This window comes from Pecten maximus, chromosome 13, assembly GCF_902652985.1.
Source record: "Pecten maximus chromosome 13, xPecMax1.1, whole genome shotgun sequence".
NCBI lineage: Eukaryota > Metazoa > Mollusca > Bivalvia > Pectinida > Pectinidae > Pecten > Pecten maximus.
In genome coordinates, this window is record NC_047027.1 from 27,101,329 (window position 1) to 27,128,368 (window position 27,040).

Below are 27,040 nucleotides of genomic sequence, written 5' to 3' on the forward strand. Positions count from 1 at the left end.
AAAGCTTTCATTTCACATGAATGTTTTGTACAAATCAAATCATCAGTATTTCATGATGTAGTAAATGTTCTCTGCCAGAGGTGTTCAGTCTACGCAATGTATGGACATATTGATCCAATGTCTGCGTTGATTAATTTATTGAATTTTTTTTTTTTTGCAATACACGCCAAACTTGTATGATGTATTTTATGTATCCGGTGGATTTCGTTGTTTTTGTCAGATTCAAATTTTCTTTGGTTTCTTTGTTTCTATTTTACAAATTGTGTGAGCATGTGGCAGTGGTATGATTTTTAGGAGTATTATTTTCATTCGGAACTTTTTGTTCTATTAATCATCACATTTATTATCATAATATTGTCGAATGCAGTATGGGTAAAACTTTATGTTACGCTTTTGGTTTATTTGACATGGATACGGCTCAGAGTATACAGATATGGACATGGTATCACCACTTTAGGCCCTCGTCATCACTGACGAACTCCAGAAGGGCGATACTGCAGCATTATGTAGTTAAACTCATTTTGACTATAATGAATCAACTCTGAATTTGTTTTTATAGTACTTTGTATTTCTTTATCGAGTTCGTACCAGTTATACGAATAAGTACATTAAACTCTAAAGAGAGTTCCCAATTTGGCGACCTTCCTTGCTATATCACGCTTCACACATAAGCATTGATTTTGTTTCCTTTTTGCTAATGTCAAGGTTAAAATTATTACCTGTAAACTATATATTTGTTAACATTTGCGGGACTCCGGTGACTTTTTCGTGGGTTTTAAACGTGTAATCATGCCTTGTTAACATTCTGCAGTTCTCACTTTACGCTTCTGTTTGAAAATTTAAATATTTGCTGTGTAGTTATTTTGGCTGTGTTATTTAATGACCGAGAATAATGTAAATTTAAAGCCCCCGCAAATATTACAAATTATATAGTAATTTATTAGTGCCCTGCCGGTAAAACCGAGGGGCTTCATGTCTCCAAAATGGAGATTGTTTGCCTCGATTTAAGAAACAGTACATTTACATGGCAAAATATTCAAAAATATCTAAGTGGCGCTGCAACGCGATACGCCGGTTCCATTACGAGTACAACAGAATCGTACCCGGTACAGCTGGTACGAACCCGATAAAGGAATTACTAATTTTGTGTTTGTAAAAATCAATGTAGTAACGCTTCTGTCCGTCGTATGTGTAAATCCATGAATTGTCCAGTATTACATTGTGATTTACCATTGATCAATATGGCAAATAGCATCAACTCATTAACACCCTTTTTAGGTCACCTGAGACAAAGTCTCAATTGACCTATTCTAATTGCCTTTTGTCCGTCGTCGTGCGTCGTGCGTCCGTAAACAATTTACATTTTCGACTTCTTCTCTAAAACCCCTAAACCAAATTCAATGAAATTTGGCAGGAAGCTTTTATGGCTAAAGGTCAACCAAAATTGTGAATTATATGGTCCCCACCCCCAAGGGGCCTGAGGGGCGGGGCTAAAAAGGGTCAAATTGACTAAAACTTCAAAAATCTTCTTCTCTACTCTCAGATATGGTGGAATCAAACACTCTTCATAGATGGAAGGGTCTTAAGGTACTTTACCAAAATTGTGAATTTCATGACCCAAGGGTTTCACATTTGCCCCTGGGGAGGGGGTAAACTTTACTATAGTTTATATAGGGAAATCACATTTTTGACTATAATTTGTTGGATTTCTATTGGAATTCATTCAAACTTGGTTAACATTATCAGCATGGGAAAACAGATTGATGGTATATACATGTTGGCCTTGACTAACCCCCAGGGGCTGATGGGCGGGGCTATAAAAAGGGTCAAATTGACTAAAACTTCACAGATCTTCTCTACTCTCAGATATGGTGGAATCAAACATTCTTTATAGGTGGAAGGGTCTTAAGGTGCTAAACCAAAATTGTGAATTTCATGACCCTTGGGTTTCACATTTGCCCCTGGGGAGGGGGTAAACTTTACTATAGTTTATATAGGGAAATCACATTTTTGACTATAATTTGTTGGATTTCTATTGGAATTCATTCAAACTTGGTTAACATTATCAGCATGGGTAAACAGATTGATGGTATATACATGTTGGCCTTGACTGACCCCCATGGGCTGATGGGCGGGGCTAAAAAGGGTCAAATTGACTAAAACTTCAAAGATCTTCTCTGCTCTCAGATATGGTGGAATCAAACATTCTTCCTAGGTGGAAGGGTCTTAAGGTGCTTTACCAAAATTGTGAATTTCATGACCCAAGGGTTTCACATTTGCCCCTGGGGAGGGGGTAAACTTTACTATAGTTTATATAGGGAAATCACATTTTTGACTATAATTTGTTGGATTTCTATTGGAATTCATTCTAACTTTGTTAACATTATCAGCATTGGATGACAGCTTAATGGTATACACCTGTTGGCCCTGACTGACCCCTAGGGGCTGATGGATGGGCTCAAAAGGGTCAATTAGATTAACTGAAATACTTCAAATCTCAGGTGACCGTTAAGGCCCATGGGCCTCTTGTTTATTAGTAGTATTATAAGTGGTATATAACGGTTATATACATTATTATTGCTCCTCTGTTATGTGGAACACCTCGGAGGTTTTGATTGGAAATAATTGTCATGTCTGACACATACAGCGATGTGTTGATAAGTTACGACAGGAAGTTGTTGTTACACCCTTTGTTTAATTGTGAGATATCTACACCACTGCTAACATTTCAGTATTAACTCTTAATAGCGTGGTCTTATACCCAAATATCATTGCTGTGGTAACATAATCATGTTACTCTCCATGGTGATATCTGCGTGTATATCCTCCGCCTAGATATATTGTAATATATGTTGTTGCTGTGGTGTTGTATCGCGTGAACAGATGTAAATTTTTGTGCTTGGAAAATATCTTCAATTATGGATGCACAGTTTGGTCAATATGGTAGCATTTATGTTGTGTCTGTAATCAAGAAGATTGGCGTAATAAAGATGTCAAAACCTTCATTTGTTGGTTCTCCATTTCATTAAAGGACACATTCAAAGACAAAAACAAAGACCGTCATGATATCTTAAAATAAGACAGTGGTTATTAAAAACTCTTCTGCTAATATATACAGGATACAACGAGTTCAGTGTTGCCAGGATTGACTATTTCATTAATGCATTGACATATTGACAGTATTTGCTGAGAAAATAAAACGAATGAATCTGTCGGACTGGTTTTGCAACATAGGTGATTTTTCACGAAATTTGAACTTTCTCTGAAAGCTGAATTCAAATAATATTTAGTGAAAGTTACTAAAGTCAGTTCTACTTGTATTTGACCGTATATAGCCACTTGACTGGTTTGGTAGATTATACATCGGTCTACATGTTTGACCCTTACAGCGATCAGATACGAAATAACACAAACGGCCTACCAAAAACACATTTGTAATTTTGTCGACACATTTGAAGTGAGACAGCCAAAATAGTGTTTGTAAAGATAAACTGGTTACATGTTGTCACTGCTAGCCCACAGACGTAAAGAGGTCAGTCGGATTTATAGGGGACGAGGCAAAGTCTAACTGCTGCTCATTTCCAAAGACGGTTACTCGTGGAACTTTCCCTACAACGAAAAACTACAAAACAGCAAGACAATGAACAAAAGGAGTTTTGACATACCTTATTGATGATAAAAAAACTGAACTACTCAAATGATTTCTTTTTATCACCAACAAAATTTTCCTAGTCAGCGTAGGGTATCGAATCCTGTAAATGCACAATATGACACGTTTGTTTTCAAAGCTCTGGCATCTATAACGACCAAAGACACCAAAAAAGACAGTTTAAAGCTTATATTAATATTCTCGACATATTTTTTTGTGATTTTTGAAAATTAAAATTGAGTTAGCATATGCTCACATAGACTGCAAATCGTTTTACTTACCAAAATGTAAATATATAGCAGTAATGGTACGATGTTATGCAACGAACAGCTTCCTAGATATTCCAATTCCCGAAGAGATGCTGACAGTGTATCCCGTGGCAACCCAATAAAAAAGCAGAAAAATTTCGATTACATATTCTATAAGTTTGATATTAATAGATGTATTCAGAGGATTCTTCTCTTGGTTTGTAAAATTAGATTCCAGACCGATTGTTCGGTTATCTATATAGAATTATTGAGGCGTTATGGCAATGTATCACTTATCGATATATCGTAATAAGTGGATACATGTATCTGTTCAAATGACACATCAATGCAATTATATTCCTGATTCAATGCAGTCTTATTATCACCAAAAATAATTCAAACTGATTTGTTATCATTGCTGAAACGTATTAGTTCGTTAATCTATTTCACCAGAAGTTTTACATTATAACCACCCGAATTAAAACTATGCCGTTGATCTTTTTTAAAATATATTTCTTGTTTAGCTTTACTAACCTTTAATATTGTTCCTGTACTGGCCACCAAAGTATTTCCATTGGTTGTCAATTACATTTAGAATAAACTCAATTATCTCTACCAACTAAACTAATACATTTTTTGATGGTTCTCTAGATTTTAAGCAATTGTGCTAACACGATTGCTCATTAAATACACAAAATGCCTCTATACCTATAGTATAAGCTCTCACCAGTTATAACCAATAATCTATGCTATTTATTCAATATGACTTGGTTGTTGGTTCTGCTCCAGAAAAATGTACTTTTTTGGTGAAATTTCTCTGTCTTAAACATAATATAGTCGCGAATATTATCTTTTACCCAGTATATGATTGATTTACATACATTTAAGGTTTGTGATATTGCATTTTTAAAGAAACATTTTCTAAGTTCGTCAGCAATTTGCATATTTCCTAACTAGCAACAGTAACGACTGAACACAAATTTATAACTAGATTTTATTATAAGTTACTGACAGGCATGACCTGTACTTTGTTTGTTCCTTACAGAGAAATCCAACGTGAGAGACAGGCCGGAAGGACAAGAAACGAATAAGGCGTCCTTTGACTTTACGTCTGAGTAAGTAATAAAATTCACTTTTGTCCATGTTACATTGACCCGGGGGAGAGGGGGCAGGCCGAATAGGGGATATATAGCAAATTCTTCAAACTCCTTCTTATGTTGGAATGACGTGATCTGTCAACACTTGGTCTGAAGCGTCTTTGGATGACGGCGATCCAAATTTGTATTAAAACGGTTAGTCTGAGAGATGGGGGCCACTAGGGGAAATATAGCACATTCTTTAAAATCCTACTTCTGTTCAGATGAGTTTCTCCACATTTACTGAATTATCCAGGTAAGCGAACAGGCCCTATGGGCCTCTTGTTTCATAATACATGTATTTGGTATCAGTTATTATTCAGTTTTACGTATTGATTTGCTTTGTACAATACTTTCAGGAGAATGACAACTGCAAGATCTACTGGGTAAATATTTCACAAAATGTCAAAAGTGATTTTAGAAAGTATTAAGTCTGCACTTGATTTTAAAACACGGTGTAGCTGTCTTTTTAATTGAAAGAAATGTCGATCTTAAAGTCAATAACTATCCAGTGTAAAATTGTGTTACCGAGATATCCCGACGCGTCTTTTGAGGAATAACTTCAGATACGACAGGAACAGCTTTCTGTCTCAAATTTCTTTATTCGCAAATTCTGTATGTTTAATTGTTCTTTTTTCTGGGTTTATATCATTTCACACGTATCATGTTTCCTTTGATTTACGTTTACTATTGCTTGAGCTGGTGTGTAAAATGCTTCAGTGCTTGGTTGTGTTGTTTGCATTTGCTTAATATTTGCTTCTGCTACTTTACTCAAAACTATGCAGTCGAAAACGAAAGAAAAGGAGAAATAAAAAGCAAGCTATGGAGTAAGTATTTATGGTATAAAATTATGATGATTATACCATGAACTAGTTTTAACCCCTCACAGATCTGCACTCATTCCAATTCAAATGTAATTGCCGAATTACTGAAAGTTTCCGTACTCGCTTACACTGACTAACAGATATTTGAAATAGTTTTACTAACAAGATGTTTTCTTAAATAACCTTTTTTACAAACTTTCTTCGCGACGAACATTTGGGGTTATAGCGCTTGGTCGAAATTTAGGGGCGGGGTAAACGCAACAGCAAAACAAGAAAGCACAAATTGTGTTTATTTCAACAATTAATCATATTTGGTTAGACTTAATAGATATCACACCATAAATACATGTAATTGTGCATTTCTTTATTTCTGAACACATATCAAGCATCATCTGAATAATTATTTATAAAATTATGAATTTATAAACAAGATAAGAAAATCAATTTGAAGTAGTATTACTTGTTATTGACGAAGTGAAACATCCCGAAACGTCTGTTGGTAGTTATGACGTAACAGTTTTAGGCGAGCATCGTAAATATCGGTAACTAAAGGAATCTAAAGACATTAATTTAACACGACTAATGCTTTATTTACCTCCTGCATGTCTATACCTATCTGTACCTCGTATAGGATCACGTATTTGTGTGTGGTTGTGTTTAATACAGACGTTTTTAAAACTGAAAAGAAAGATATAACTTAGTTAATAGTAAAATAATTTATTTCAGCCGCAATGCCTACAGCTTTATATAGCAGCTTGTATCCTTTCTGTTTGATTTAGAAGTCCAACTTCTGCGAGTAAAATCAGGACAAGATTGGCGAACAACAAAGTTAGCGATTCCAATGAAAGGTGGTTAACATTTTGCATTGATTTGCTAGTCTCTTTTGTATCCATAATAGTGATAGATCCAGAGACATATATACATATATGTGTATATATGTCTCTGATAGATCAAACTATTTGATCAACATTTTTAATAGTTTATTTGAAATTTAGATCATAAACCTATTGTTATTCCCACTGCCTTCTAATATGATAAACAAGACTGACTTCTACTTAGGCTTAGTTTATATTTAAGACTTGATTTTATTTACAGTGACGGGGAAAAATCAACTCCCAGAGGAGGACACCTAGAGTTGGTACCACGTGATCGGAAACTGCCACCACTGGAGAGAACCAGTGAACAGGAAAACACGGAAGTAAAGAGATTAAAAAAGAAGAAACAAAAGAAAAACAAAAAGCAGAAGGACGAAAATGAACAGGTAAAGACCAATGACATAGATAATACTGCTCCTTTACCGAATCAAGTTGCCGAGAGCTCTTCTCATTCCGGTAACATGGTTACGTTAATAGTTTCAGCGTCCAATAAGCCAGAACTTACAGACCAGGAACCAGATAGTCAGCCTGGCATTGTAGATGTGACTACATCTGAGAATACAGAACAAAAGCCAAATATGGAACCTGGAAATTATTCGAGATTGAGTGTTGGCCCTAACACGCAGCCAAGTGAGGAAACACAAGAAATTTCAGACGCCAAAACGACAAGTGATACTAACACCGAAACTGAAACTGATTCTGCTGTGGAAAAGAAGGAACGAGAAGGGCTGAATTATGGTGCTAGCTCACGACAGAGTTCCGAGGGCAATACGCAAACCAATACCGAAACTGAAAATGGACATGAGACTCCCGAGAAAAAGTCGCACGGATTAAAAGATGGTGAAATGAATGATAATACTAACGATAACGCTTCTGACAGCGTGACGATATTTTAGAAGGACAGAACAATGTTGTCTATACTTTGCAAGCAGACAATGACAGTCCATCATCATTAACGTCGATGTGCCTGCGGTAAAGATTATAATTGGAAAAATCTATATGAAAGCATTTTGGAAATGTGTTGCAAAGAAATGTGAATGATAGACATGGACTAACTACTATAAGACAACCAATTGATCTTTGCTCTTTTCCTATTATTCCTTGATTTAATCATGAAGTTTTATTCTTTAAACAATATTAACAGAAATTATGCTCATCATTGTTTTAGAGGAAAAATGAATTATTAGTATCGCTATACAATAAGAAAATTGAACAGAGTACGTAACCGAGCTATTGAGTTATCTGATAATAATTGTTTATGTAAAGACTTGTTTTCTCATGTTTTTCATATTCCTGTTTGTTTCTATTATCCGTGATGATTTGTGATCTGTTTTCTTTACAGCAAGAAAATGGAGATGAATAGGTATATCTGCACGTCCCTATCCGTATAGTTAGCTATCAAAAACATATAGCTTTTGTTTATCAACTATAAACCTGCTTAATGTATATTTATTATATCACATAGCACGAGCATATAGATAGATAAATAGAGCTTACGCAATGAATGGTTGTTGTATATGTTATTTCTTTTACTCAAGTTAGTTAGTTTTTCAAACGTTTCAAAGACACAAGCTTTAGCGAAAAATAAATAACAAGAGTGAAAGAAATACCATATACAACAACCACGAGTTTGTGTGACCTGTTTCTGCCACAATAGAAAAGCTATTCTGAGGACGAACTCGCCTGTTTTGTGTCAACATGTGTTCTTTTCACAATATCAGTTGTGGTGTAAGGATATGACCTAGTTTTAAATGCCGCTAATTGATATGCAAAACTGACAAATTCGGAAATGTATGGAAATATAACAATTCATTCCAAATCATAACAAAATAAGGAGTAGGTTTTCTCTTTCAAAGCAATAAATTGATAATTATATTTTCAAGAATATAACGAAACAGCTGCGATCTACTTCTGGTGCGCTATCATTTCCAGGACATCGTGAAGCGGCCTTTAAGTGTTAGCCAATTAAATTGCATTGAACCACGTGATTAAAAAGTAGTACCGGTCAAAGTTCACCGTGTCAACCAATAAAAATGCATTTCGAGTTTATTCCACCTGTGATATAAACTGAATATTATTCAACAGTTGTAATATTTTTCCGTGCCTTGGGAGTTGAATAACACCCACCTATTGTGGTAGAAATAGCTAGTGCATAACCAATATCACTTGTAAATGTGATTTCACTGTTTACCACACACCCTCAATATAATTTAATTCCGACCCACAAACTCCCTTGATATGATTTCGATCCTATCCACACTCACTTTCAATATGATTTCACCTCTACCCCTACACACATCTCAATATGATTTCACTCCTAACGACACTCACCCTCAATATGATTTCACTGTTGACCACACACACACAGTATCTAACATACATCACTTAAGTATAAACTCTGTAGATTAGGATTTAAGGGTGCTTGGCAACAAGTTCGTCTTTTTGTAATATTATGCATGCAAATATATAAACATATTGTTTTAAAAATGTCCTGGCCTGGTGAGTTTACCTTTGTCGTCTTTGTGGTTATGGTAAGTGTATAATGCTTCATGTATGTAACATGCACATATGTCTATCATTTCAGGCGTGGTGCTTGTATCTCAAAAGCCGTATCAATATAGGCTACGATAGCATACATGGAATATATTAAGACAAATACTGTTAAAATTCAAACCAGTCTAAGGAATAGCAGAACTCAAACAGTCAGATAAAGCGACTATAAATGTAAAAATCACTTTTAGGCGCAATGTTTTAATTGTAATTTCCTTAGATTACGAAAATTGAAGGGTCCTCAACCGTGTGTTTTAAAACAATAAGTCGGGGCAAATCAAATAGCATTACAATTCGGTAGGTTCTACAAGAATGGATATGCTACAACTCGCAAAGAGAACTCAGCGCGGATTTGATCGCTCGCATCTACTTGACACTATTCAGATTTCTTCGTGTAGCATTTTTCATCAACATTAACCGAGGTAAACAGTGTTTCAAAACCCGTAATCATATATTTAAAGAACCTTCTTTGAGGTATAAGCTCGTGTATCGCTAATTATAAAAAGGAAATCGTCTGTTAATAGACTGGTGGTTCCTAAGGCAGATTTTACTACGCTTTAGAGGTGTGGTCTCTAAGGCAGGTTTGACTGTACTTAAGAGATGTGGTCCCTTAGGCAGGTTTGACTGTACTTTAGAGATGTGGTCCCTAAGGCAGGTTTGACTGTTTTTAAGAGATGTGGTCCCTAAGACAGGCTTGACTTAAGTTATAGACAGGTGGTATATATGGCAGATTTAGCTAGTTATTGACATGTGGTCGCCTAGACAGGTTTGAAATTATAGACAGGTGGCCTCTAAGGCAAATTTGACTGTAGGTGTAGACAGTTGGTCTCTAAGGCAGGTTTGACTGTATGTATAGATAGGTGGTCTCTAAGGCAGGTTTGACTGTATGTATAGATAGGTGGTCTCTAAGACAGGTGTGATTGTTGTTATAGAAAGGTGGACTCTAAGGCATGTTTGACTGTATGTATAGTTAGGTGGTCTCTAAGGCAGGTTTGACTATGTATAGACATGTGGTCTCTAAGACAGGTTTGACTGTATGTATAGTTAAGTGGTATCTAAGGCAGGTTTGACTATGTATAGATAGGTGGTCTCTAAGGCAGGTTTGACTGTAGTTACAGCAGGTGGACTCTAAAGCATGTTTGACTGTATGTATAGATAGGTGGTCTTTAAGGCAGGTTTGACTGTAGGTATAGACAGGTGGTCTCTAAGGCAGGTTTGACTGTATGTATAGACAGGTGGTCTCTAAGGCAGGTTTGACTGTAGGTATAGACAGGTGGTCTCTAAGGCAGGTTTGACTGTATGTATAGATAGGTGGTCTCTAAGACAGGTTTGACTGTATGTATAGATAGGTGGTCTCTTAGTCAGGTTTGACTGTATAGATAGGTGGTCTCTTTGACAGGTTTGACTGTATGTATAGATAGGTGGTCTCTAAGGCAGGTTTGACTGTAGGTATAGACAGGTGGTCTCTAAGGCAGGTTTGACTTTATTTATAGACAGGTGGTCTTTAAGACAGGTTTGACTGTATGTATAGATAGGTGGTCTTTAAGGCAGGTTTGACTGTATGTCTATATATATAGATAGGTGGTCTCTTAGACAGGTTTGACTGTATGTATAGATAGGTGGTCTCTAAGACAGGTTTGACTGTAGGTATAGACAGGTGGTCTCTAAGGCAGGTTTGACTGTAGTTACAGCAGGTGGACTCTAAGGCATGTTTGACTGTATGTATAGACAGATGGTCTCTAAGGAAGGTTTGACTGTATGTATAGACAGGTGGTCTCTAAGGAAGGTTTCACTGTATGTATAGACAGGTGGTCTCTAAGACAGGTTTCACTGTAGGTATAGACAGGTGGTCTCTAAGACAGGTTTGACTGTAGGTATAGACAGGTGGTCTCTAAGGCAGGTTTGACTAGTTACAGCAGGTGGACTCTAAGGCATGTTTGACTGTATGTATAGACAGGTGGTCTCTAAGGAAGGTTTGACTGTATGTATAGACAGGTGGTCTCTAAGACAGGTTTGACTAGTTATATCCTATACAATAGGTATCTAAGGAAGGATGAAAGTCATAGACAGGTCGTCTCTTTAACCCAATGTGATAAAGATAAAATCATCAAAGTTTAAATCGCTTGTATATATTTCACAATGCTAGTATAGCGCTAGATGCTTTAGACTCTTTGGTGAAATTGATGTACTTCTATTGCATGTGTCAATATTCCTTTTAAAATTATAGCAGCATATACAATCAAATCATATCAATAAGGTTTCTTCTTTGTAAATTGGTTTTAGATGTTTATATCGCCAACTCTATAAAATTATAAGAATATATTTGTATTTTTATGGTTTTCATCATGTTCTGTTTTAGACAACATAACATATTGATATAATCAAATATCTTTAATATTACATATCTAATGTACATTATCAATGTTAAATCATTTAGAGAGAAGATGATACCATGTTCTAATGATAGAAATGACACTTATTCAATTTCAGTTGGATCCTAGTAACGTAGCAGCAGATGGAGGAACAACTTTAATATCGTCAGTATTTTTATACAGAGTATTGGGAACAGCAATCCTTTGTAATATTTTACCAAGTATTTTCAGTATTCCGGCCATATTTAATACAATACCTTCTGTATATGGACTCTTAATGTTTTGTACGGGTATAAAATGAGGCTCTTTTACTCATTAATCCGCACATTGGTCGTCTGGAACTCATTTTTGAGTCCTGGTACATTATGATAGCAATATAAAGCATTCGTCAGGATAAAGGAAAAGTGCTTTGTACTTAAATACTGAAGATCATATAATTATATGCCATTCTTTTGTTCAACGTATACTACCCTACCTTATACTTAGTTATATGGATTGTTTTCTTCCTAAACATTATTTCAGGGTCTGTTTTATGGTTTGGTATAAAAATGATATAATCCGTCCATATTTTTACAAAATTGCAGCTTCTTGAAGTACATTTTGTAAGTACTATAAAATAAAACATGTATATCTATATTGTACATACAAAGAATCTTAAACATGTATATCTATATTGTACATACAAAGAATCTAAAACATGTATATCTATATTGTACATACAAAGAATCTTGTTAGAGATAATTGTTTACTCATTGTTGGTAAAAAAAAAAGTGCATGTTTAGGTTCCATTGTCTGTATCACGTGTAACTGTTCAGTCCACCATGCTATGATGGCTGGCTATACAAATCGCCCTACGTCAGTGGTCAGTAGTACCCCCTCCATCTGTACATGATCCTGATTCCATTTCTTGAGAATTACTGGGAGGATAATCCTCACAGTTCACATGTAGGTCCTTCTTGGTCTATACTTGTGCCCTTTCAATTTAACTCTTATCTGGAAAATGTTATGGCCGACAGTCGGCCATCGTGGGTTTTGACGTTGAATATTGTTCTCGCTATGTCTTGAAAAAGTGGTGGAAGGATATTTCTTAACTTCAAATGTAGGTTTCTGTTAGTCTCAGTAAGGCCTCTTCCATTTCAGTTCTGATTTGGAAATCAAAATAACAGACACGTAACAATCCAAGATTTTAACAGTTGAAGTTTGTTATCGCTTTTTCTCAGAAAGTTCTTCTTGCATTTTTTTTTTAGATTTTATATTGTATAAACGTTTTCCTTGTTATCAACGTATTTAGGGGAAGAGAGCAAAGAATGGTAAATTAGAGAAATTATCAGTCTTACGAAGAACAATAAAGCCCATTCAATGGTGGGCGCCAAATTACCTCTGGAATCTATTGTTTGTGGCAGTCCTCGTGTCACAATCACCTGTAACGATTTTTGTGATAGTCACGTGCCTGCCACGTGCCTATTTTGACTAGTTGTTGTGAAACATATGTTTTCTATCTGATGTAAATATTGAAATAAGCTTTCAGTAATATTACTGAATTATCTCTTAACATTTCCAAAAATGATTTCATTCTTTACATTTCGTGCAGTCATTATGATCATCCAATTTTCGGAAATAAATCCATATTTTGTACGTTTCTGCTTTTCGACCATCGTCAGGCAAAGGCCATTGATCATTACTCTGAAAATTCCGATTTCGTTCATATACCGTGGACAACTTATAGAACTACCCAATTATTATAATTCCGTCCTTTACTAATTGAGATTTTCATGGATTTTAAATCACTGTCATTTCGTACAAATGCCATTTTCATTTTTGTACATGTACATTGTTTCTTAAATGTAAAACGCGTTTAGGAAAAGTTGAAAATGACGTCAATGTCTGTATTCTTTACTCAAGCAGATAGCTAAAGAGTTGTTTGTATTCATTAAATGTCAAAATTACTAAATCTATCAAATAAAATGTTTTGGTCATGCTCATTTCGAGTATTGAAATAATATAGGCCTTGCTTCAATCTAAAAAAAAGGACGTTTATATAGGATATCACAAGTCCGTGTATGAATAGGAAGAAGATTGACGCAGATATTAGCATTGCATCAGAAATTGATATGTGAGAAAGTAAAATGGTATTTAATTATATATTAATGTTTTCGTATTGTGATCAATTATCATAGATAAGTTATGTTTTTTTTTGTTTTTTTTTCACCAACGACACAGAACGAATGTTCAGGTAATCCTCCTGTCATGTTACCTGCTATATTTATTCATTATTGTATCTAGCAGTGTGAACGTCAATTTGAAATAACTTTTCATAAGGCTGTTTTAACTTAATGGCAAATGCCTTCGTTAAGCTAGGTGATGCTAGCTCATGTTAACATTTCTGAATACATTTGTAAATATCATCATTATCAAGTCTAATCATCCTGTATTGTCAATAGACAGTATGTTGTTTTGTCTCAATTTTCTGACAAGCTACGTCTGGACTTAATGGGTCTTAGTTCTCATAGCCGGAAAAGCAAATGACTTATTTAAAATAGTTTATTGGAAACAACTCAAATATACCATTGTCTAGAGTACCATAGGATTTGATAATACATGAAACGTTCCTTTGTCTAGTGGTGTGAAATCATATCCAGTCAGACTGGTTTCGTTGTTTTTCCATTTTCTGTATGACGAACAGTGCCATATACAATGTTTGTTGTGATATACACCAGCGTAACTTTAGTATATTCCCTTATTTTGATGTGTATGACTTACTAATGATTATATACAAATTCATAACATGAACTTTGTTAATGCTTGTAACTTATTGATTATGTATGTAAATAGATGTATATAGTGTACTATAACTCGTGCTGGGTTTTGGGGTGTTTTGTCGAGAAATTGGGTAATTAAGCCACTTGTAATTAAATTTCAAGTTTTTTATTGCATGGTTAAAGTACTTCAAATATGCTTATATTTATAAATACATTTTCAAAACCGTGATTTAAGCTATGTTGACTAACAATTGCTAGTCAGGATATTCTGTTTCAATCATTCCGGTTAGAATATCATTTGTATGTGCCAATTCTAAACAGGAAAACTAAAAATTGGTTCAGTTTCAGAATATTCTTCTGAATTAAGAACATATTACAAATAAATCAAACAGAAATGTGTTTCTACATCAGCATCTGAAATGTGAGATGAAGTAATCAAGTATTGTCTTTGATTAATGTTTCTGTGTCATTATCGATATGTAAACAAGTGCCTGGTTTTAAATTGACTTTTATGGAATATATTTTATATAAACTGTGTTTATTTTAAACATCTACTTTTTATTATATGTTATAAATTTGATGAATTTAACATATTTGTATTGCCATAAATCAAAGCTAAAAGGATTGAGCACAAGTTATACCAACATTATTAAAGCCCTTTCCTTATCCGTTTACATCATCATATAATCTGAAAATGCTGTTAAAGGTGTTGCGGTTTTCTCGCTAACCCTTTTATTTCTTCTGACACCACATCGTTACGTTAATCGATGAAATTTAAAACAAAACATACACAGGTATGTAAAATTCCTTCAGTTTTATTAAGATATGACTTTCATTCAAAGTACTTGCCAATCAAGATATATCTAATTCCAAACCAATATATACTCCAGGAGTAGAACGTATAAATTCACAAATAATTCACAAAGTAAATAAGAAAGCCTGAAGTTGAATAAATTCCAGCAGTATCTAAATAAAATCCACTCCAATTCCTTTCAGAAGTAACCAAGATGAAGAAAATAATTGCACAATAAAAGGTTCTGTAAAGTTCCTAATTACATATCACTAAATTATGACTCAAAACCATAAACTAAACTACTCTACACATTTCTATACTCTCTATCTAAACTAAGATAATAAAATCCAAATTCTCTCTGTTAATAAGACCAACTCCAAACACTAGCCCTAAAAACTCTCTAAAACTAACTCCTTGTTCCAGACTCACTCTGAAAACTCCTCTAACCACTCGATGTCCAAAAAGCCCCTGCTCTAAGTTAACAGTCCTTTATATATGGCCAGCAAACTATTCTTGACCAGTGACATCACTTACTTCACCCCACTACACAATAGATGCTAAACTTAAACACCAACACAGTCTAATAAAAGAATGACATCATGGTCAGGTTCTATATATACAACCCCTAAGAACCGACTATAAACAGATCATAACCTCATACCTATTTATACCACAGTCTGAGAATCTATTTTAATGCAGCCTATCCAATGACCACATACCTATTTATATCCAGCCCGGGAAGCTATTTTAAGGCAGTCCACCCAATGACCACATACCTATTTATACCAGAGCTGAGAATCTATTTCAATGCAGCCCTCTGGATGATCGCATACCTATTCATAAACCTGTCCCCCAGTCTGACCAGGCAGCTATGCATATACCAGTCCTGGAGACTGACCACATGCCTATTTATAAACCACCCATACAGACCTAACCCAGCCTCTGATAATATATATACACACCAGCCTCTGAGAGTGACCACCAAGGTACAATATATCATCCCCAGAAGGAACTGACAACTATTCACATCTAACATACTTAAGACCAAATAATTACACCACAGGCTTAAACAACCTCCACTGGTGTTAACTCTATCAATTACTAATTAAAACCTTATCTCTGATCTTCACAGTCGCCAAGGCCATTTAGAGGCCACTTCCATATTACCACTGAACTGACCCTCTTCAATTTACCTCTTACATTTTACTCACCTCAAAAATAGGAAACAAAGAAAAATCCAAATAAATGAAAATGAGAACCTCACAAATATCTCCTGCCGGCTTGTTTTACTCCTGGAAAACACATCGGAAATATAATGCTCACAAAGAAATTTTATTGTCAAGTTCTTTCCTTTTATCTGACACTGCACTTCTAACCCATGGTAGGATAATTGTCCTCACGTACTATAATAGAATGTCCACAGTTTATGTCTCCAACAAACGCCTCAGGATTAAATCCAAAATATTTTAGTCCTGGATATAGTTCCAGTCAGTATAACACTTAACAAGCTATTCTTCTTATCTATTTTTCGCGAAAATGTCTCTGGTATTTCCAAAATACAGTTAACTTAAGTCATAAGTCAATACTCCATTTCCAAATTATTAGAGTTAAAAAAAAACGCACGTTTGCAGTGTTACTTAGTCCATTCATCTTCCTGTCTTCTCCCAGTTGTCATAATATTGTACTCTTCGTTTGACTGTTCAGTCACTCTTTACTTTTTTTTTTAACCCAGTTTAGCTTTAAATCCCAAATGTTGGTTTTAACATAAAATGATGGTTCTGACAACTTTTACGGACAATCCTCTTCGAAATCTTCCTAGATCCTAGATCTTACACTGTTAAATCCAAGAACGATGTCTGATTTACAAAATTTAACACATTAATCCGAATGAAACTTTTTTTTTAACTTCCACATTAAGTTTTTCCTCAAGAATGACATCATGATAAAATCAGAAATTCATAGACTTTCACATATCGACTCTTATAAGGGCACTGGCAACACAAATTCCATCAAAAACACAATATTACTTTTCACAATAATCATAATCTCACAGGCTCGAAATATCCAACCAAAAAATAGCATTAATAGAATTTACCACAAATTCTATAACACAAACGGATTTTACTAGAAAACCACACACTGAGCTGATAAATCCAAAGAATATAGGACCACTGATAGAATTTTACCACAAATTCTATAACACACGCGGATTTTACGATAAAATCACATACTGAACGCAAAATATTAAACAAATATTATTCACACTACCACAAATTCTATAACACACTTCAATATGACCTACTGAAGTATAAGTAATCTCAAACACTTTAATAATTCCTCAGAAATTCAAAATATCTCACTTGTAATCCTTCCGAATATCCTTTGAATATATCAAACAAAAACTTTTTTAACATTCTCACGATTCACAATTCCATTGGCCAAACAAAATAAATCCGCAGAAGACAAAGCTATCATTTTTCGTATTTTCAACATGAAATTCCTTGAAACATTCTGATTCACAATCACATTGAATCCAAACTTAATTCCTGATGACATCCCCGTTGCAATCATTTTTGTATTTCCAGTATAAAATCAACACCAGCTAGGCACACATCTACATTTCTCAATACTCTTGAGAATGATATCACTTTACACTTCCAAGATTCCTTTGAAACCGGACATTAATATTTCCAACATTTAACTTTTCATATCCAAATCTAAATCAAATCACATCTAATGCCTTGGCCAACAGTTTCTTAACTGACCCTACCAAAGTCGATTAGTGTATATCTCCCCCCCCCCCCCCCCCCCTTAATTTCCTCTTCAACCAATCAGATCACATATGACGACATTTTTCACCAATGAAAATCTTAGCATCTACAATGTCAACTTATCCCCCATGACCTGTGCATGTACCTTAGCTTTGATAGCAAAGGGTTCATAAACACATTTAATTGTTTTCAGTGCTTGACGGGTCTCAAACAGATATAGCACATCAAGGAATGGACCAAACATCATCCTGTCATACGCTTTGGGGTTCTCATTAAGCACTGTGTTCTGTTATCTAGTTGTCCACTCCTAATTTATCACACTACACTGATTTCTAGCTCTCCTTTTCAAGTTCTCAGGACCCGTTCCTCTCAATTGCCCTATTGACCACATCTGGAATTTTTCTGACACCTTTGGTGGAACAGTCTGTCTGTTGATCACCCATAACTTTTCTTTTAATGTGCCTCTCTGACATACTCAATGTTTGCTTCTTCTAATCTGTTCTTAAATTATCTGATTAATTCCACCGTGACTTGTCTCTTATTAATTAACCACATCATACCATCTTTCCTGTACTCAAAACTATTTCAAATTAATTCCTATCCAGGGTCACTTCTGAACTATCTCTATGTAGGTGAATTATAACTAAACATCCAGTCACCAACATTACACTCACAGTTATCTTCTCAATAAATCCAAAATTGTCAGTTTTCAAAGTCCGATTTACACAGGACATTATCAATCAAAACACCTTCTCCATATTGCTACTTTCTCTACATGTTCAATAATTTCTCCCAAATTATAAACACCTATCTATATCTCGAGCAATTACTATCCATAATTGTCGATAACACCAAACAATCCATCTATGACTGTATTCCTGGTGATCTCCTGCCAAGAGTAGACTCCCACTCCAGTTCTTTTTATACATTCTGTTGATAACCATTGTTATTCGTGAATCTAGCTGATGAACACCTCACCTACGTGAACCAATGAGACTTATGTTATCAGATTCCATGAAAACACAAGATTGTTCATCACCATATTCCGTCCAGCTGTCGAACACAAATATGATAATCAAAATATCACAGCTTAGAATGTATACCTTCGATTAACTAATACAAGCAATGTCAAACACTTCCAAGGCCTTAGCTATTTTGAAATCCCATCAAAATATGACACAATTGGACAATAACGGAACATTTCCTAGTTTCTTTTCCAGCGATATCTCGTTTTAAAATCCCATTAAAACCATCTCACTAAGACAACCGGACAATGTGTATTTCCAACTTTACTGTCACTGCACTGTTCTGAAATCTCATCAAAACAGTCTCTCATGAATGGACAGTGTTCTGACATTCCGATAACATTTTCCAAGTAAATGCTCTTTGCACAATCGAATCACAAGTTATTCTAACATATCAACAATACATTAATTTTATTACCGGATGTCCGTTCTATGTTCTAGTCGTTAGGCGATGACAGGCATTCTGTAGTTCATGGTATATTTTCCAGGATCCCACTGTTTTAAGTTGTATAAAACAAAACAATACCTTGAAGCAAACATCAAATTCATGGAACCAATTTTACAACTGAGTTCAGGTGTTACACACGAAATACACACATCGTCCGCATATAACACAAACAGACATTCATGTTGTCCACATATCAGATAAATAATTAAAAGTTCCAAAATAATTCCGCATAAGCAAGACATTTTACTTAAACATGTCAAGTCTGTCGCTCGAAATCTGGGTTAACTTGTTACTGGCTGTATTCCATTTCCGATTGCACGTGTTAAAGTTTGTATCCCACTTCTGACACCAATTTGTTACGGTTTTCTCGCTAACCCTTTTATTTCTTCTGACACCACATCGTTACGTTAATCGATGAAATTTAAAACAAAACATACACAGGTATGTAAAATTCCTTCAGTTTTATTAAGATATGACTTTCATTCAAAGTACTTGCCAATCAAGATATATCTAATTCCAAACCAATATATACTCCAGGAGTAGAACGTATAAATTCACAAATAATTCACAAAGTAAATAAGAAAGCCTGAAGTTGAATAAATTCCAGCAGTATCTAAATAAACTCCACTCCAATTCCTTTCAGAAGTAACCAAGATGAAGAAAATAATTGCACAATAAAAGGTTCTGTAAAGTTCCTAATTACATATCACTAAATTATGACTCAAAACCATAAACTAAACTACTCTACACATTTCTATACTCTCTATCTAAACTAAGATAATAAAATCCAAATTCTCTCTGTTAATAAGACCAACTCCAAACACTAGCCCTAAAAACTCTCTAAAACTAACTCCTTGTTCCAGACTCACTCTGAAAACTCCTCTAACCACTCGATGTCCAAAAAGCCCCTGCTCTAAGTTAACAGTCCTTTATATATGGCCAGCAAACTATTCTTGACCAGTGACATCACTTACTTCACCCCACTACACAATAGATGCTAAACTTAAACACCAACACAGTCTAATAAAAGAATGACATCATGGTCAGGTTCTATATATACAACCCCTAAGAACCGACTATAAACAGATCATAACCTCATACCTATTTATACCACAGTCTGAGAATCTATTTTAATGCAGCCTATCCAATGACCACATACCTATTTATATCCAGCCCGGGAAGCTATTTTAAGGCAGTCCACCCAATGACCACATACCTATTTATACCAGAGCTGAGAATCTATTTCAATGCAGCCCTCTGGATGATCGCATACCTATTCATAAACCTGTCCCCCAGTCTGACCAGGCAGCTATGCATATACCAGTCCTGGAGACTGACCACATGCCTATTTATAAACCACCCATACAGACCTAACCCAGCCTCTGATAATATATATACACACCAGCCTCTGAGAGTGACCACCAAGGTACAATATATCATCCCCAGAAGGAACTGACAACTATTCACATCTAACATACTTAAGACCAAATAATTACACCACAGGCTTAAACAACCTCCACTGGTGTTAACTCTATCAATTACTAATTAAAACCTTATCTCTGATCTTCACAGTCGCCAAGGCCATTTAGAGGCCACTTCCATATTACCACTGAACTGACCCTCTTCAATTTACCTCTTACATTTTACTCACCTCAAAAATAGGAAACAAAGAAAAATCCAAATAAATGAAAATGAGAACCTCACAAAGGTTTTTTTCGATGTTTAAACAGCGTATAGATTTCATTTTGAATGATAGGTTCTTTTCAGAAGCGACTATGAAACCTTCAAAATTTACCAAAGGTCATTAACTTAAAATACTAAAGAGCTTTTTCATAATAGAAGATAATTCTTCTCGTGAGCGATGGTGAAACCTCCAAAATTTGTCAAAAGTTATTAACTAAAGTACATAGAAGAAAATATGACCTTATGAATATGACTTTTATACATTAAATATTTTATGTGTATTATATATAGTGTAACTATATTAGTCATTGCTTATATGAGTGTGCTCGATTATTTCACTCTTTTACGCCCAAATGTACATTTACGTCCCAACATGTGATAAGTCAAAGGACGCATTATTGATTACGTCACAGTGCTTTTGCATGACGTCATTGGAAGATGGAGGAACATGACTACATATAACTTACGTGGAGTTGACAATATTAAAGACAAGGTGCATGTATCAAAGTCTGTGATCTGCTAAGAACTCTAGTCTTCTTATCATTATATACTTATCTCAGTGAATATATTTTAGATATCTAGGTTAGATATTGTTATAAGTAGTCTTGTTTGTATTTTTATAATCTAAATATGATTTTACGTGTTATGTAAAACCATTATTGATAAATGTTTGAATATATATAAAAGCCGCATCTTTCCATAGTTGTAATTTTCTTTTCTTTTTATTTAATTTAAGTGACACAAATCTAAATCAAATCTGAAAATTTCGATTTCATTATGTAAATAATTATCAATTACAGTACTGCTTTGCATACTACGTCACAATGCTTTTGTGTACTACGTCATTTTATATTTTTACTTTGGTATGAAAATTATCATTAGATCATTCCCCATTTATGACTGCATACAGTAAAATTTCATTATCACGAAGTTATAATAGCCTCGACTTCGAAATGATCCGGTTATTATTCGAGATATCGACACAGAAATAGCCCTCCAATAGAGCTCTGTTGAGATACTACATGCAATATTAAGTATAAGAAACCTACTTTAAATTTAAGGGTAATCAGAAGTGAGAATAAATTAGTCGTGATAACGAAGTTTCACTGTTGTACATTAAAATGGTACCCCTGTTTTACAGTTCCGTGTATAAATATGAAGGAAGCCGAAACTCGTTCGTTAAGAATCGACCATGGCTCATAAATCGGTCTGGAATGGTAAATCTCCAAGCTACCTTTTTGTCAAAGCACAAAATTCGCTGATGCTGAAGAGTCAAATAAATTGCCATGTTTGAAAAGACATTTTTCAGCATATTGTGTTAGGAATCAAGTAACTTTTTCATATATACTTACTCATATTTGGTAAGTTCATGCTTAGATTTGCAGTTAATTCAGTTGTTCTTGGATTCAAATGTACGTCAGACATTGGGATGAAATATACATGGGTGCCATTTTTGTTTAGACGTTTCAGTTAAGATAATATTTCATAAAGTAAGCTATCTGGGTTGTAACTGTTCTTAACATCTGTTTCTATGTAGATATTTTATAGAAAAATAAATATTTTAAATTATTATTTTATTATTTTTCCTTATTTGTTCAAAATGTACCAACTGGAATCAACAGGACACCAAAACAAACGGGAAGGCAACATGATCCTTACAAAAACTACACTGGCGTCTGTCATATAGTAAACTTCTCATCAATTCATAAAGATATGCCCTTGGTGATTGACCGGAGGAAAAATATATTTCAATATACTTTCAACACAGGTATTCTGAGGGAAATTGGTTGTGTTGACATTAGAATTAAAGGCTATCGTGTGACTTTCAGTAAATAATTGATGAAATAATCAGTGACAAACGTTACACATAAACATTCCATTTTCAAAATTTCAACATTATACAATTACAAAACCTGAATAAATTCTTAAACTAATACCAATGGTTATATTTCAAACCTTAGTAATTTGACAAGTACAAACTTGAGATTTTTAATTCGTGTGTATTTTGGGGACACAAACTAGTTGTAATAGTCAACCATCCAGTCAAGAGCAGTTTAGGCCTTGTCAATGCTGAATACATAATCTGCATCTTCAATGAGAGACGTGCATGTCTAATCTGAAGAGGGTTTTTATGGACGGAGATATCTAACGATAACCATCGAGAGGGTCGACGATAGTACCTGGGAAATTGACTGGCAGTACCGATCACGTCCCCTCTATAACTGGGTCAGGGTCGAGATAACAGATCCTGATTTACATAAATCGAGACGACCAACTCACCTGGACTTGATTGAGGTTGATAATTTAGATTGTAATACTTTTCATAAATAATTCACGTTCTTATGAGTGACTGATATATTTACACATATTACAAACGTTAGATCCACGACTTTTGTGTGGATACATGGCCCCAACCCCCTCGTCTCGATTCAGCACTGACGATAAGTGTATGCGTATCCAGAAGCTATCGTATCGGATTTGTTACTTTTCCACAACTTTAAAATAACATCCATAAGCCTATAGAGATAATTGTCCGTTTTTGTGCAAGTATCAATTAAACTTACCGGAATGAATCTATCAACTCGATTGTCATTTCATTAAGATCATGCTAGTCACCCAAACGTTACACATAAACATTTTATTTTCAAAATTTCAACATTTTTCAATTACAAAACCTGAATAAATTCTTAAACTAATACCTATGGTTATATTTTACACCTTAAATAATTTGACAAGTGTCATTACAAACTTGAGATGTTTAGCTACATAAACAGCTAAATGGACGATATACACCACATAGACGAGACTAAAGGCTGTTTACTTGAGCCAGGTGTATTTTGGGAACACACAAACTGGTTGTACAGGTATTGCGTTTAGGTTTTTGTAATGAATCCTATCGTATCAACCAGGAAGTTCCATACGGGTGAACGATTTTTTAGTCCAAGCTTAGCGTTGACACAACAAATAAGAATCCTGCTTTAAAGGCTTGTTATCATACAGACATAAAATTAATGGGTGTTGTACTATTATCACCGTCTTTTTTGTACAGGTTTATAGGTATTCACGGACTTGTAACTTGTTTAAGTGGGGGAGTATGCTTTTATCTAACTACCGCGATCAGTGTTCGTGGTGGAGAGACAAGTCAGCTGTAGTATACAGAACACAAGATCTGCCCGTCGTAATAAAACGTAATGTAATGATAAACTTCTTTGTGTCGTCACTCGATAATAACCAGACAACCATTGTGTGTCACATAATGCTGCCCCCTTTTTAGAACACGCTCTTGTATTTCTGCGTAAAATTATGTGTCCTTGAACATCACATATTGCATCACCAATTATGTCAGCTTTAATATTATACCTGATTTGGAAGTTTTAGACAGGGAAGCTGGGTTTTTTCTGATTTCAATAAATAGCTTAAATCGTATTCATAGGATTAACGTATGAATGGGACTTGTCAAAGAGTACTTCCTTGTTGGGTTTTAAAATTAAAATCAGAAAATTCATGGCGTTCGGCGGGAGTCGTGCTACTGCATGGTGACGTCCTTGAATGACCTTAGCTGTTGATAGGACGTTAAGTAATATTAAACCAAGACAAACATTGACACGGTGTTGCATCTCAATGTGTTGTAGACACCGTCGTCATAAAACGCAGGTCGTGTTTTTAGAAACATTACAGCCCTAGTGTTAAAGTAAACATTACAAAAAACGGTCCTGTCTTTGTGAAACACTAGTGGCCTGGTGCTGATCGCATTCCTGTAGCTACCCGTGTAGCCAAACTTATCAAATATGTATTACTTGTTTATTAATATGTTGTTGCAAATATTTATACGCGGCCAATAGCAACCCATGCCTACCCAGTGTTTAAACAAGACATGTTTTGTCGCATACGTGGGGTTACACGATACCGTCTACCTTGTAATTTTCAGTTCAACGAGGCATAACATTAAAAAAATAAAGCATGCTAAATTCAATATACAGTGAAGTCACTGAAAGTGAAATGTTTCTATTTTGATATAACTAGTGTTCCAATCAAAAGGCGTGTTTTGGGTATACATCAAGCATGATATCATGTCTAAAGCCAAAAACTATAGTTATTTATAAACACGTATTATGAAGTGGATAAGATTTGTTTTGTTTACTTTGATGTTAAGAACAAGCTTTGTCTTTGAAGAGTACAAATAAACCCGTTAAAGGTACACTGACAAAGATGTCACTCATTGTGTAACGCTATAGTTTAACAGTCTGATATCAAAAATGTGCTTATTGATCGAAATATATCCTAAACTTCAATCAGTTCTATAGTAGTATATAATATAAACCTCTTAAACCTAAAATTTCCTTTGTTTCCATTATTTTTTTTTTTTTTCAATTTTCAACATTTTGATCGCACCAACGACTCAGTAACACTATTGCACAATATCTTGACTGAGTAATTGAATGTGTCATAATGGCCATAAAATACAGGTTGAACGTTTTAACTGCATGTCTGAAGTACTTTCTATGTTACCCCTTTCATACCCCCCCCCCTCCCCCCCCCCCCCCCCCCCCCCTCCACCTTACATTCACTCTTCAATACAAATCGATCGGTATCTCTACCTAAATTTCAATAAATGAAACACTTTCATTCTTATTCTCAGCTCATTATATGTGTTGTCGTCTTCAATCAACCATCACCGTCCGCGGATGTAGTTATATTCTTCCCTCTACCATCCTTTTCTATTCGTCAACTCTATCAACCTCCGTTCTTCCTTCCAACTACCCCCCTTTACCCACCCCTCAGTTACTCTCCCGTTGTACTGTACATACGTGTATATGCACAAACACCTTGCCTACCGGTACATTTCCCGCCACACCCATACCAGTCATAATACAGTCGTCTGCTCTATCGAGGTATTGATTACAGCATTATACACAATAATATTTTACAACTCATTAATTTGTAATGACAACGGGATATTTTACTCATACACAGTGTATTTGATTGACCGACTTGTCTCGTGGTAGTGTTGACGGTGGTTAGGAACACTAAATGTACATTGTATACAGTACTTTGCATTCGTTTCTAATAATATTTTTAAATTAACCAACTGCTAGCTATGTGCTGTATTCTATGTTAAGGCTATGGTTCACTACCATTACGTGACCAAGGACACAATGTCTTTACAGAAGTATATCTGATGTAAGTCAATTGCGTATCTATTTAGGGTCAGGACGGGTGATATCGCGAAGCCGACAATAAATATAGACCCTGTTGTCCGGAACCTTGTCATAAATAACATCCTGACCGTCGCAATAATAAACCGACATGTGTTTCGTAATCACATGCGCTAGAACAATTTATTCATCTGACACACAGAACCGTTTATTGCCAGAAAACCCCGCCATTAAACAAATAGACAAAGGGCATTGTTTGTCTACAACAGAGCTTTGCTATTTGATAGGCGATCTCCCAGGACGTGTAATATCAGAAACGGTACTGGTATTAAAATCCGGCTTTATTGAAATGGTCTTTATCCTGGTGAAATTGAAACTAAAGCTGTATATCATATTACAATTAAGCCTGGCCATAAAACCTAGCAGGCAAATTGACGCATGACTTTATCCATATTACCCGTATTCTATATATATAGCAATACATGTACAAGTTCTACACATGCATATTATATCTGATTCTCTCAGAAACTCCCAAAACTTCCAAGAAATTGCGTCGGTGTGAAAGAATGTTAGTTTTAGATAACATGTTTTACTACTAACTTCAGTAAGCTGTGTCTGTCAGATAACAACTAGTACATTAATTCATGTCTCGCTACGCACTGTGTCATACTATGTAGCGGTCGCGCGCTGTGTATAATATGTCCGCAGTGGAAGGAGGCGTTGACTGCAGAAGTCGACGGTTGCTATGGTA

The 27,040-nt window shown here is 35.1% G+C and overlaps 1 protein-coding gene and 1 long non-coding RNA gene across 6 annotated transcripts; one reads left to right on the top strand and one right to left on the bottom strand.

The window, feature by feature from the left end:
• Positions 1-4,817: 4,817 nt before the first annotated feature.
• On the top strand, positions 4,818-12,276 carry LOC117340774 (PHD finger protein 14-like). Of its 5 annotated transcripts, none has more exons than XM_033902543.1 (7): positions 4,835-5,012; positions 5,393-5,419; positions 5,819-5,860; positions 6,637-6,705; positions 6,953-7,704; positions 8,075-8,095; positions 11,773-12,276. In XM_033902543.1, exons 2-5 carry the CDS (start codon positions 5,397-5,399, stop codon positions 7,626-7,628), a joined length of 810 nt encoding a protein of 269 aa, XP_033758434.1. In that variant the 5' UTR covers positions 4,835-5,012; positions 5,393-5,396; the 3' UTR covers positions 7,629-7,704; positions 8,075-8,095; positions 11,773-12,276. The 5 variants fall into 5 exon arrangements, with proteins under 5 accessions (XP_033758436.1, XP_033758437.1, XP_033758435.1 ...); XM_033902547.1 differs by having other exon boundaries at positions 4,915-5,012; positions 6,953-7,118; XM_033902545.1 differs by lacking the exon at positions 6,637-6,705 and having other exon boundaries at positions 4,818-5,012.
• Positions 12,277-15,212: 2,936 nt separating this feature from the next.
• Positions 15,213-22,696, bottom strand: LOC117340776. Its single transcript, XR_004535442.1, has 2 exons — positions 21,150-22,696; positions 15,213-16,465 (listed from the first exon to the last, which is right to left on the bottom strand). It is a non-coding gene; the product is annotated as an uncharacterized LOC117340776 (long non-coding RNA).
• Between the last annotated feature and the right edge of the window lie 4,344 nt (positions 22,697-27,040).

What these genes read in the sequence shown, in the direction of transcription:
- LOC117340774 (XM_033902543.1), top strand. Translation starts at nt 5,397, where the DNA reads ATGACAACTGCAAGATCTACTGG. An exon ending in ACAACTGCAAGATCTACTGG is followed by an intron (nt 5,420 to 5,818) that starts GTAAATATTTCA and finishes AAAACTATGCAG; the next exon opens with TCGAAAACGAAAGAAAAGGA. An exon ending in GTTAGCGATTCCAATGAAAG is followed by an intron (nt 6,706 to 6,952) that starts GTGGTTAACATT and finishes TTTTATTTACAG; the next exon opens with TGACGGGGAAAAATCAACTC.